The following is a 13456-nucleotide window of genomic DNA, read 5'->3' as shown; positions in this document are numbered from 1 at the left end:
TTTGCCCATTCTCCGACTACATATTCCCCCTTTCTCAAATATCCAAGGTGTCGTATGCCTAATATATCTTCAAGATAGTATTGTGACTTCTAAATAAAAAAGAGACTGTGTACTAGGGCCTCCATGATGCTAGTGTAATATATGAATTTCATACAAATCTTAAATGCATGTGACTATTTAATATATTCAAATTTTCATGCATTCGCCATAATGCATGGTGCATCTATTGCAGCAAATGGCACAGTGAAGCCAAATTGAATTTTGGGTTTCACTTGATGCCCGATCTAATTGAACTCCAATCTAACCCTCTTCCAAGGCTATCTAATGATCCAATAACCTCATTAGTAGTCCAAAAACATTATTAACTTATTAATATCCAATTTGCCCCTTTTAAACACTAAAACCTCAAAGTTGAAAATTGAGGATGTTACATTAACAACCATAAGCCTTAATTATCAAGATTGAGGGCAAGCACTTGTCAAGTGTAAACATGGAGGATTTTTTTAAAAAAAATCAAAGTCAAGCTAGCAAGGGTACCAATGGAGGAATTCTTTAAAATATCTAAGTTAAGTTACCAAGCATACACATAAAGGAATTTTTATAATTTAATTTTTGACTATGATATGAGAGATGGATCTTATTTTTATTTCTTACTGGTCATCCACTTGGATGCTGTAACATCCTACATTTTTTACTTTAGCATTAATATTAATTAAGGGAATGAATTAGAAATTTAATATGAGATTAGGATTCTAAATGGTGGAATGCTATTTTGATTTATTGGAATGTTATATGAATAGATTAAAGTGGAAGGATAACATTGTGAAGCAAAGCATGTGAGCGCGGTGAGGAGTTTCCTCACCATGCCATATATCGTGGCTAGTTTTAAATATGCCATAGCGCATGGTACAAAAACATGGTTAATAAGAATGTGTCTTATTTGTGAAGACAAAGAGGAAAATAAAGAAAAGAAGCCTAAGAGGGAGTAGAGGAAGAGTGCTATGCTAGGGCAAGCAATCTCAGGAGCGAGGATGACATTTCCAACTTGTTACTTATTGTGTAAGTCTTGTACTGCCTTAACCTTTTATTCTATCCTATTTTTACTTAGTTTAAACTATTGAGAAATTGAATTCAGAAGTTTTATGGACATGATTTCTTATCCTATAGTAATAGTAAGGACCTTTGGAGTTAAATTAGAGCTTTGTTACTAGTTTAAGTCGAAATGATAAAACTTTGAAGTTATTGTCTTGAATTAGCCTAGTTTAGATAGAGGAAAATGAATGAAGTTTGAGAATGAGCCATGTTAATTACTAAGATTTTGATCTCACCTATGATTATTTACATTTTCAGGTTTTAGTAGTAGTACGAAAGGAAAGGAAATAGGCTGAGTAAAGATTTATCTAAAAGGCCCATTATAAGATGGTGTAATGAATTTGTATATTAGTAGTTAGGAATGTGTGTATATAAGTTTTCATAGGAATGGTTATGTTTGTGCATAATTATTTTGGTTGTATATGTCATCATAGTTTAGTAATCTAGCCTATAGTGTATAGGTGTGTGTATGTGGCAAAAATGGCGATATAGGCTAACAAATGAATCTATATATGTGTGGATATTGTAACATCTGAAAAAATTTAATCCTGGTTTATTAATCTAATGAGGGTAATTAGTGAGTTAATGATGTGTGTGGCTAGAGGGACTTAACTTGGTGTATTTATGGTGATTTTAGCCCCAAAAGTGGTTCCGGATCAATGGTGGGTTACTCGGGCAAGGAAAGAAGAATAAAAAAAATGAAGAATTCTCCTCTGTGCCACATGTCATGACGTGTGGTCAGTCTGTCGCAATGCACAGAGACAAATTTGAATACAACAAGATCTTCTGTGCTATGCACTGTGATGGAGGGCAGCGTGTGCTGTGGCGTACAGGCAAAAATCTAATAAATCAGATATGTTCTACATGCAAAAATAGAAGAAGAGGAGGAGAGGAAAACGAAGAGCTAGACTTAGGCTCCGTTAAGGCATGTGGGAGTTCACCAATAAGAAGTTATGGACTTGTAATATTCTATGACACATTGTCAATACTCAGTGTTGGCTTATGTATTGTGGGCTTAGTGCACTAAAGTGGTTAGTGTATTAAGTGTTCGACACCTCTCAATGGGGGAGGAAATCTAACATATAAAGTGTCAGGTTAAGTGCCTAGGCTAAGGTAGCCCTTATATGAAAAGTAAGTCGGGCTGGCTCTAGGAGGGAGTTAGCTTCGACTACTCAGAATTCACATCAAAGGAGCATAGGCGATTCGGTGGATTAAATCATACCTTAAATTATGTTTTGTGCCTGTGGAGGTACAAGTGGTTGAACTGGGACACTCATTTGTGAAATTTTACAAAAAAAGTGCTCAAAAATGGGTTTTGGTGTCTAACTTTTTATAGAAAATGAGTTTTAAGTGTGAAACTAGTACCATTAGCTAGAGCTAGGAGAAATCTCCATGTAGACATCGAAATCAACTCAATTAGACATCGGACGAAGATTTAGGATGCATCAAAAGTTCGCCCTTTATGCTGTTAAATGACAGTATTGATACTGTCATATTCACGCGACACATAGTGCCTCACGCCGTGGCGTATGGCACATAGAAGAAAGCAACGACGCACATGTCGTAAGTTGCGGCGCACAGGCCATTTTCTACACAAAATCTATTTTTGAGCTTTAAAACTCATTATTTTGGGTCCCAATTGATTTTTCAACCTTCGCTTTACTTTCAAAACTCTGATATGGACTTATTATATAATGTTTGAGATTTGAATTGTTGAAATTGGAATTCATTTGAAAGAATTTGAGAAATTCCCTTTATAAAACTTTACAATTTGGTAATCCTTTAAGGGTTAAACCCTAGATTGCCATGATTTGGAGTTAAATGTGGTTTAGTAAAGGAGACCTTACAGTTTGGTCTCTTAGTTCTTACAGATATAATGAATATATAAAGTATTTATGAAATTTGGCCATTTACATGAATAAGATTGAGAAATGTGGTATATGCCCAGAAGTATATGATGAGCAGTTTATAGGCCAAATATGTGTATGTATATGTCTTTGCTTATGTAACTATTCAATCAGGTAGAAATTGTCCATTTGGATGTGGTCAAAGCCTTAGAAGTGGCCAATAACTTGTGGTTTCAAATAATGATGCTCAAGTAGCAAATTTTGATATAAAATAGTCAAATTGCACTTAGGTTTAAAATTTTTAAAGGGAGTGTTGGATTGAAATGAAACTAATATCATCGGGTAGATTTCGATATAACCTTCGTGTGGGGGCTTAAATCGCCCTAATCAAATATTGAATGCAAAAACAGTGCATGTCTGAAGTTTGCATCAGAAATTGCTATTTGACAACAAAATTTTGATATGTGTGTTGTGGTGCATGTCTCGACATGCCGTGACACAGGGCATAAAGCGTGACCTAGAGCCTCTGTGCCACATGTCGCACAAGCCGTGACCCACAACTCACATTTTTGCTAAATTTTGTTGCTTGAATTACATTTCCTTTTAGACTTTCACACACTTGAATGAAATGCTTTCGCTATGTTATGTTTTGTAACATATGTAGATCAAAGATTTTGTATTCTAATGCTTTATTTTGGGATCCCAAACCTTTTAAAGAAATTAGTTTTTATTTAGTTGAATGGTAATATCAGTGAGGGCATTACAAATGCCACATGCATATACATATGTGTCTCACTAACTTAAATTAATGTTCATCTATGGTGTGTTAATGGTAGAGCACATATGATTAGGCTTTTCAACGTTTAAGGGGAAAATGACTCAAAATTGAGTTTGGGAAACCATATGTCTCCAAGCGAATGCTTCAAGGCAGTGACGAACGTAGGAAATTTTATTATTGGGGGCAAAACATGTATAAACGAATATTAATATTTTTAAAATATAATTATAAATGTTTATTTAAATAATAAAAATAAATTCATTAAAGTTAAATACACAAAAAAATAAAAAAATATAAAATTAGAATAACTTAAAAAAATAAAATTATCTTAATATGAAGAAAATTTGTGCTGAAAATAATAGAATAAGTAGTAAATATTAATATCATATGCTAGTTCTCTTTTTTAATGAAAATAATCATATTCTTTTAGAATAAGTATTTTCAATATAAACAATTAACTGACGTTATTAGTGTTTACAAAATAAAAATTAATATTTTACTTGAGAAGGTGAAAACAAAATATTTTATTTGGTCAAAATATACAAAATTTATTTCCTAAATTTTGAGACATTAGAACTCCTCTCACCTTTAAAATTTTAAAAATTAACTACCATAACCTTTTTATTTTTTATTTTATCACAGACTCCCTACTATTATTTCTTAGCTATTTTACCAACAAATGTTGTCATTCATATTAAGAAAAGATATATGGCACCTTATGTGACATCCTATACAAGCTAATAATAACTTTATAAAACTTTTATCTATATTTTTCTATTATTATGGGTGCATACCTATCTCATTTCAATGGAAGGATAAATTTTTATTAATATGATTCTTTCTTTAGATGTATTAAAAATAATTAAATATTTTTTCAATGTTAGGTGCCATATGTATATCTCATTAATTTTATGTGGCAAATTTTGTTAATAGGATAATAGAGTTATTAATAGTATGGGGCTTTGAAAAAAAAAAATTAAAGAGGTTAACTTTAAAAGTTTAAAGGAGGGAAGAGTTATATGTAACTGTATTAAAATTCACAAGAATTTTGTAAATTTTAGCCTAATCTTATATATTTATATAAATAATATGAACTATACAATTTTTCATATGAATCAATCTACCAACTAAAAGTTAACAATACAAATAACATTAATTTCATTAATTGAATGATTAAAAAATATTTAAAAATAAAGATTGAATTAAAAAAAAAACTTAAATGATGCTCGAGCAATATTTTAAAGGCACAAGTGATAATTTTTGAAAGGGGCAAGTGGTAATTGTCCCCATCATATAACTACAGTAGAGGCAATTGCCTCCATTCCTTCAACGTAAATATGTCTCTGCTTCAAGGGCAAAAGTCACCTTTAACTAACACGTGTATTTTTTGGTTTTTTTTTTTAAAGTCGTTAACATTTCAATGGCAAGGCAAAAGCGAATGGATTGTTAAACGGGTAGGGGAAACTGGCGCAAAATCGAGTTTAGGATTCTTGCAAATCCAATGTGAATAGTCCCGAATAAAAAAGACCATTGATCCTTTTCTTAATTTTGGATTGTTGTACCTTAACCTTCTTTTTCTTTTTAATATTTTAATAATTTAATTTAACGTAATTCCCACCTAAGGACAATCACCAGTTTTCAACCCCAAAAAAAAAAAAGTAAGACTCATGTACTTCATATTATATATTTATATCTAATTAAATCATGACACTTGAGTTTTCATATATTAGTTTAATTAATAGCAAAAATTTATTATAAAATAAATAATTTATAAAAAATTTATATATTTTAATTTAATTAAATATAAATATATTAAATATAAAATGTTAAGTATGTAAGTTTTTCAAAAATTGCTTCCAACAATCAATCGCCCGTCTCTAACACAGTCAATGCTAAGGTCTCCAAATCAATAACCGCGAAGTTTCATTGGCAATGTCGTTCTCATGACGTATACCTTGGAAAAATATGCTAGTTATGTCCCATTGAAAACGAAAACATCGCTCTCACGTGGATAGGATCTACCTGGAAGCACCTCTAAAACTTTTTGTTTAAAATATTATTATTATTTTATTAATATAATAAATAGCCCATATATTGTACAGTAGTGAGAAATATATGACATAAATAAATATAGCACCCTTTAACACGCCCTAGTTTAATTTGGTTTTTTAAGTAAAACACGCCCTAGTTTAATTTTGCTTCCCACTGTATTAAGTAATGTATTAGTAGAAGTAAATTTTCCCATCAGAATCTCATATACTATATATTGGGAAAATTATTGATTTCATTCATATAATTTTAACTTAATTTTAATTTAATTTTTAAATTTTAATTCAATGCAATTCAATTTTTATATACTCTTGACTCGATTATAACTCTGTCCTTTAATTTTGACGTGATGCAAGTTAATTTTTATTCTATTTTAGTAATTTAAAATATTGGTCTTATATTTTAAAGAATAAATTTATAAAGAATAAAATTATTTTGAAATATTAACCTTTATAATCTTTATACAAATTAACAGTTTTAGTCATTTAAAATATTAATCCTTAATTTATAAAAAAATATTAATCCCCAAATTTTAAAATGATTTTAATATTTATAATTTTATTTTTTTTAAATAAAATGATGGACAGTTTAAATAATTAAAACTATAATGATTAAGTTTCTCTGAGTAAAATTAAGTTCAAGTAATGATGGACCCAAAAAAATAAGTTGATGGGGGCATAATTTATCTTAAAATAAATATCATTATTTTATTAAAAATATAATTTTAATTATATATTAAATTATATTAAAAGTTTAATTTAATAAAATTAAATACTAAAAACTATGCATACAACATAAATTTATAATAAAAATTATATTTATATAAAAATTGTTTATGTCTATTAGTTTCATGTTTTTTATTTTTATTAAATTAAATCTATATATCTCTTTTATATAGAAGAGAATTAATTTGTGATAAAATTTTCTACAAGCAAAATATTTTATTAAATTACTACTCTTCTATTCTAAAATTGTTCCTGCTTAAAATATATTCTAAAATTGTTTCTGCTTAAAATATACTCCCTCTGTTAAGAAATGTAAAACATTTTTTAAAAAGTTGGATGTTCAAAAATGTAAAACATTTTTAGTTTTTTGAGATATAATCATTGCCTTTTTTTCAAAAGTGCTCCTATTGATAATGACTTTATATTTATTATAGGGTGGTTAATAGGGATAAATATGAAAAGATAGGATTAGTTTGAAAGTAAGTAATTACTTTATTAGGGGATGAGATTTGATTAAAAATGCCTTATATTTTTAAAACGGAGAGAGTAGTATGTAGATAAGATTTTAAGTTATGACATTTTTAGGGGACAAGTGCAATTTTTTTTTTTTGAATGATGGGGGTAATTAAAATTTTTCAAAAGGCAACTAAAATTTGTTACTATCATCTTGCATAATTTTCTCTCAATTGCCCCGACATCCTTTCGGAGGTTGAGTTATAATTTAATAGAAATTATAATGATCAAGTTATAATAAGTTAAAGTATAGAGATTGATGGCACGATTGGTTCAAAGAAATCCATGGGAATGAAATGGAATGAAATGTAATGTAATGTAATGATGATTACTGCTATTTTGTTTGGTATGCTTTTAAGGAAAGGAGATGCAATAGGGTAAAAATGTTTGATTCAATTACAAAAAACATGGGAATAGGCTGTATTAATGAATCAAAAGACAAAAATACCCTTGTATATTAAAATCAATCAAAACACTTCCCAGCCCTTTTCCACTCTAGTCCCCTGTCCTCTTTAATAGTAAGTCTATTTTAAATGTGTGTGTGTATATAATGCCATCTAAATATATTAAAACTAAATTATAATATTTAAACCAAACATTAACAGATGTGTGTGTGCATGTGAAACAAATTACCAACAGGCACAATTTTACAGCAATAAAAATGCTTCCTACCAATAGCATAAATTTATGAAATATAAAGATATTCATGAACACTAGTGTAGCTTCTTCATATAGCAATAAAATGTTTCCTGTCGAGTTATCATGCAGAAATGTTGTGCAGCCACATCCAAGAGGTAGAGTATAGCACATTAAAATTAAAAAAAATACATAATCAAAATATAAAATCTACCTTCTTGTATATATATATATAATCAGAACAACAACACCATTAATAGCAAAATATATAAACATTTTCAAATAGTGGATTATCAAAAGCAGGACATTAAAGTTCATCATATGACTTTACAAAATGTTGAGGTACTAATTAACTATGACCTCCTAAATATTGACAAATGCAATACAAGCTCACTCTATGGCTTTACAAAAAATGATATTGAGGCACTGTCTACAATCTCCAAAATATTAACAAAAGAAAGACTTAAAATACATACTACTACAACTTTATATAAATGAAGTAGTATGTAATTTACATAGCTCATGGTCCTGCAAAGCAATCCATATAGAAGTCCTATAGAGCTAAATATATAAAGGTCCTACACATTTATTCAAGAAGGCTATGCACCCAAGCAGTCATCTCGTCTTCAGGAACTAGTGTGAATGCAACCACTAGTGATAGAGACTCAGTAATTTTCATATGAGTTTTGTTTATCTCACCCCATGTGAGTCCCTATACTCTCATAAGTTGCCTATATATTTCCTCTGTTCTGTCTAAATCAATAGGACCAATCCTTCTTGACTCTTTTCGCATTTCAGCAAATTCCTTACATAAATTCTCTGAGAATTTCATCATTGAGTAGTCTATATGAGAAGATGAATCCTTTATAGCTTCAGCAAGGACCTCTATAATATCACGACTGCTCCTTCACTTTCATTTTGTAGATGATTGGACCTCAGCTGATTGCGTAGGTTGTTGCTCAGATGCATCAACATTTGTATTTGTGTTAATTCCTTGTTCAACATTGATCTCATGTTCAATTATATAATCCTCTTCATCATCCTCAGCAAGAGAGGAAGGCATCGAGGCAGTCATTCCAATTGCATGATCCTTACCCCATATATATGTTAGATCTTCAAAGTGAGGTAAGCATTTATTCCTAAAATTTCCAGCTTGCTTCTTAACCTGAAAATGAAGCATAAATGGTTCATATATATATATATATATATATATATTAAATAAAATAAAATAATAATAATAATATAACATATAAAATCTAACTTTATATAACAGTGACTCTATCACCTTCACATATTCAGCCCATACATAATCTTCAGCTGTCACACACTTCTTTTCAGTATCCCACCCAAAGCCAGAAGTGTTTTTATTATTCACCATGTCATATACAACTTGCCATGACTTATTAAATGTTCTTAACCTTGAAGCAATATGAGGGTTAGCAAGCAATCCACAACCTGGAGCCTTTGCCTCTAGCATCTCCTCTAACCTATTCAAATATCCTGTACTAAATCCTGCATCCGCAACAAACTTCCCATCAGTTTTTAATTGGACCAAGCATTCAACAAGCATGCTGTCTTCTTGAACTGTCCAAACATGCTTGCTACCTTTACTAATATCTTCTCGTGTTTCCATTCTATGTAATAAAAAGTGAGAAAAGAGCAATAAGAATCTAAGAGATCCCAACTCATAAAAGATTTTAATATATAAAATATAAATCATGCAAATGTACTGGACATACTAATACAAATAAACTAAAATCGTAGTAGCTAAAACATTAAAAGTCCTTTCATTGAACAATTCATACTAGCCAAAGGCTTTATCTATTAGTCCTATGAGCTGTAAATGCATTAAACATTTCATTAGCCATGTTTTCCTGAAAAGCACTCCAAGCATTTGATGGTTCCATGGTTGAGATGGGATTGATGCCCATTTGGGGATTTGGTGAGTCAATTGCATCAAATTCAGCCTCAATAGGGTCGTCTACATTGTCTCGCATAATGAGATTATGCAAGAGGCAACAAGCAAGTATATATCGATTTTGGGTTCGAATGGGATAATAGGAAGGACTCCTTAATATTGCCCAACGCATCTTCAAGATCCCAAATGCCCTTTCGATGACATTCCTAGCAGATGAATGTCGCATATTAAAACACTCTTGTGGAGATTCAGGATATCTTCCATCACACCAATCACTTAAGTGATACCGTTGTCCTCTATATAGAGCAAGAAAGCTTCACAATTTGTATACCCCGCATCAACTAGATAATAATTCCCTGCAAATAGCATATTACCACTATTACAACCCCTAATATAAATTAAATTATATAAGTACAAAGTTGAAAATCATACCTTGAGGAACTTTAAAACCATTTGGTCTACTAATTGCATCTCTCAAGACTCTGCTATTAGTTATAGACCCTTCCCAGCCCGGAAAAACAAATATAAATTCACCATTAGGAGAGCACACACCAAGAACATTAGTAGTTATGTCTCCTTTTCTATTTTGATACCTACCCTTTATTTGTGCAGGCACTTGAGCCTTTATGTGAGTTCCATCCAATACACCAAGGCAGCCCTACGATTATTTGTTCATTGATAAAAAAAGAATTGACTTTAAAACTATGGAAACATGTGTTTTATGTTTACCTTGAACCACTTCCATCTCTCATCTGTTGAATCTTCAAGGATTGGCTCTGGTATCTTAAATAACTCATATTGGAGGCGAACAACTGCTTTTGCAACTATATTGAAATATCGACTTATGGTTTTCCTTGACCTCCCAAATTCAAACTGAATAACTCTATTTTTCATATGGTGAGCAAGTATGTGCAAGAAGATTGCAACTTGTTCATCCACTAACATATGTCTACTCGGTTTTAGACCACCTATGGTCTCTAACATGCCACAAAGTCAAAAAAATGTACATCTATACATCCTAATTTGGTTGAAACAAGTTATATCACTACCATGTACCATCTCCCTGAGGTGTCTTCTTTTTTATGAAAATCAAGGGTGTATGACCGATCATGAATATGTCTAGTGCTATATATAGCCACACTAAACATTATGTCAACAAGCATTTTACAAATAGCATGCATAATCATAAAGCAGCCCAACCAGCCCAACATTATATGAAGGATGAATTGCTGTCAGTCTTCATCCATAATTGTGCCCTACCAAAACAAGCTTATAGCATCTACTGCAATTTTATAATGATTCAAAATAAAACACCCATTACAATATTATAATAATTTCACAATAGTATAAAGCACCAACTAAAATATTATAATAATATAATAATATTATATGCACCCACTTTTGTGTAGATCAAAAGAGTTGATGGCAGCAAACTGACGTGAAGAACCATATGAAGTGAATAAAGAATGACTTGATGAATAGCTATAGTTGTTGTCAGCATATTATTGTGCAGTAGGAATTGATGGCAACAAATTATTGTGCAGAGTAAATCAGATAAAGATTTGCAAGCAACTTTTGTTCAGATTCGGCATTAGCATATGAAGTAGAGAAAATCAAATAAAGCAGATTTTGCACATATGAAGTAGAAAAAATCAAAGCTGACCATGTGGATAGATTGTATTAAATAGAGAACACTCACCCGCAAGCAGATTTGGCAAGCGTGATTCTCTCCAGAAATTTTTGCGCATAGGGTTTCTTTTTCTGTGCAATTCTTCATGTGTTTGGGGAAAAAGGATAATCTAGTCATAAAAAAAAATTATAAGGGCAATAATGTCTTGTAAAACCCATTACAAGAGGCCCGCATCCCCTTTTATTGGGTCTGACTATGTAATCTCATTGCAGCCATTTAAGGAATGTTGTTTACATCTTGTAATCCTATTTACATTAATGAGTGCCAACCAAACGTTATGAATCCATGAAATGTATCAGGATTACATATAATCCTGATGCAAGGAAACGAACCAAACATACTATGAGTTACATTTAAATCAAAATTATATGAATCAAATGATTTATTTTTTCCGTAATATTTTATTTCATAAAAAGAAATTGTGTGTGAATATTACTAAGATATAATTAATGTGACTCTCGTCCAACTTGAACTCCATTCAATGCATGAACTGATAGGCTATTGATATAATAAATTAGAATTATAGTATATCAATATAGATCGGGACGCGGAACAGAGCACTCTGGAATCTAAGTTCTCATTTATAGAACATTGACATGAACGAAAATTCTCGTGTGATTCTAATTGATTCAAGACTTCAGATACGCGCACAAAAACTTCAAGGTATTAGATTATTAAATAAAAACTAAAAATTCATATCAGTACTGAATTTGCTTCGTACGTGCATCAAGATCATCAGAATTGAAATAATAATATCTTCGTTCTGAAGATATAGCTTCCTTCATCTTTCTGATGAATTACTCAACTTTCTGGTTCAACTCATCTGCATCTTCTGCTTCATCTTCTTCATCATGATGCTTGTCTTCTTCTTCACCAATGGCGACGATGGCACGATCGATCCCCGGTTCTGTTTCTTCGTCTTCTTTATCTTCATCAGAAGAAACCATACGTTCTTGTTGATCTTCTATTTCTTCTGTTGCTTCTTCTGGAGGATCATCGTTCTCAATTTCAAAGCCTTTTCTGACATCAACGAGACCTGAGCTCTTGAGAATGAAGACGACGAGTCCATTACAGAGCAAGAACATGTAGCTCTTTTCTATCAGCCGCATCGCCATAAATGGCTTCAGGGACTGAAGAAGAAGAGGGAAGATTGTGAATAAAGCAGAGAGAAACGAAATTGAAAGAAGAAATTTGATAATTCTGTGTTTGTGAACGTTGAAAGTGAAACGATTCATTCTTTCTTTCTTCTCTTTCTGCCCTGTGTGAATAAAATCTGCGGAGTGATGCTTCTACTCTTAATGATTACCGTTTCTGAAAGGGATTTTATATAGACTCGCACATGCTGAATTTACATAACCACCCTTCCTTTCCTGGACTCAAGCTCTATGATTTAAGGGTAATTTGGGAAGGACACCCTGGTCTGGTCAGTCAACCAATATTTTTTTAATTCCTTGTTATTTGAAAAAGTTCTTCTATTAGTTTCTATTCTATTTTTTAATTGCTTCTTATTAGTTTTTAATTTGAATATTATGCGAACGATTTTTTTTAAGTATCAATTATCATGTCACTAACTTTTATTAGGGACACAATTTATTTCTATATTTAATTTTTTATTTTTATTTGTATATTTTAAATGTGTAACTTTAGTTTTCCTTTTTATCACAAAATTATATAACTTTAGTTTTCTAAATATCTAAAATTGACTGTCCCTCTCCTGACAATCAATCACCAATTATTCTATAATATTTTAAGAAAATCAATGCCTGAAAAATAGTTGTAGGAGTTAATAAATGCCACTATTAATTAATATATCCCGGCTTGCAGGGGTCACGATTGTTACCAGTTGTCTCTCCGGTCGTTGTTAATTACCCTTCTAGGATAATGGAGATGTGTTTATCTTATTGATATTATTTGAAAAAGAAAAAAAAAACATTCAGTTTGCCATTATTGAAAGTATAATCTTTAAAAATAATTTCTTTGGCCCAAAAAAAATCTTTAAAAATAATTTCTCTCTCATATATAATATCTTAATGTAAAAGAGTAAATTAATCTTTAAATTATTTGTTTAGGAGCACCTAAAACTTGAACTCACATTTTTTATTGTTCCTCTTTTAATTTTAAAAACAGTGTAATTTGGCATTTGCCATTAACAAAAGTTAACTTTAACTTAATCAAAAAATGACAAGAAAAAAACTTCAAAAATTACAG

At 30.8% G+C, this 13456-nt stretch overlaps 3 protein-coding genes across 3 annotated transcripts; all 3 read right to left on the bottom strand.

Annotated features, from left to right (window-relative positions):
* Nucleotides 1–8553: 8553 nt before the first annotated feature.
* Nucleotides 8554–9273, bottom strand: LOC129317512 (uncharacterized). Its single transcript, XM_054961827.1, has 2 exons — nucleotides 8926–9273; nucleotides 8554–8805 (listed from the first exon to the last, which is right to left on the bottom strand). Exons 1-2 carry the CDS (start codon nucleotides 9271–9273, stop codon nucleotides 8554–8556), a joined length of 600 nt encoding a protein of 199 aa, XP_054817802.1.
* Nucleotides 9274–9457: 184 nt separating this feature from the next.
* Nucleotides 9458–10503, bottom strand: LOC129317511 (protein ALP1-like). Its single transcript, XM_054961826.1, has 4 exons — nucleotides 10288–10503; nucleotides 9991–10216; nucleotides 9890–9914; nucleotides 9458–9815 (listed from the first exon to the last, which is right to left on the bottom strand). Exons 1-4 carry the CDS (start codon nucleotides 10501–10503, stop codon nucleotides 9458–9460), a joined length of 825 nt encoding a protein of 274 aa, XP_054817801.1.
* Nucleotides 10504–11845: 1342 nt separating this feature from the next.
* Nucleotides 11846–12531, bottom strand: LOC129317101 (uncharacterized). Its single transcript, XM_054961437.1, has one exon. The coding sequence runs from the start codon at nucleotides 12481–12483 to the stop codon at nucleotides 12046–12048; it is 438 nt and encodes a 145-aa protein (XP_054817412.1). The 5' UTR covers nucleotides 12484–12531; the 3' UTR covers nucleotides 11846–12045.
* Between the last annotated feature and the right edge of the window lie 925 nt (nucleotides 12532–13456).

This window comes from Prosopis cineraria, unplaced genomic scaffold (assembly GCF_029017545.1).
Source record: "Prosopis cineraria cultivar Desert tree isolate PC_DT_omini unplaced genomic scaffold, ASM2901754v1 PC8, whole genome shotgun sequence".
Classification (NCBI taxonomy): Eukaryota; Viridiplantae; Streptophyta; class Magnoliopsida; order Fabales; family Fabaceae; genus Prosopis; species Prosopis cineraria.
Note: the sequence above shows the minus strand (reverse complement) of the source record. Positions and strands in the feature narration are given on the sequence as shown.

What these genes read in the sequence shown, in the direction of transcription:
- LOC129317512 (XM_054961827.1), bottom strand. Translation starts at nt 9,273, where the DNA reads ATGGAAACACGAGAAGATATTAGTAAAGGTAGCAAGCATGTTTGGACA. An exon ending in TATGGGCTGAATATGTGAAG is followed by an intron (nt 8,806 to 8,925) that starts GTGATAGAGTCA and finishes CTTCATTTTCAG; the next exon opens with GTTAAGAAGCAAGCTGGAAA.
- LOC129317511 (XM_054961826.1), bottom strand. Translation starts at nt 10,503, where the DNA reads ATGTTAGTGGATGAACAAGTTGCAATCTTCTTGCACATACTTGCTCAC. An exon ending in AGAGATGGAAGTGGTTCAAG is followed by an intron (nt 10,217 to 10,287) that starts GTAAACATAAAA and finishes AAATAATCGTAG; the next exon opens with GGCTGCCTTGGTGTATTGGA. An exon ending in TATTATCTAGTTGATGCGGG is followed by an intron (nt 9,816 to 9,889) that starts GTATACAAATTG and finishes GTGTGATGGAAG; the next exon opens with ATATCCTGAATCTCCACAAG.
- LOC129317101 (XM_054961437.1), bottom strand. Translation starts at nt 12,483, where the DNA reads ATGAATCGTTTCACTTTCAACGTTCACAAACACAGAATTATCAAATTT.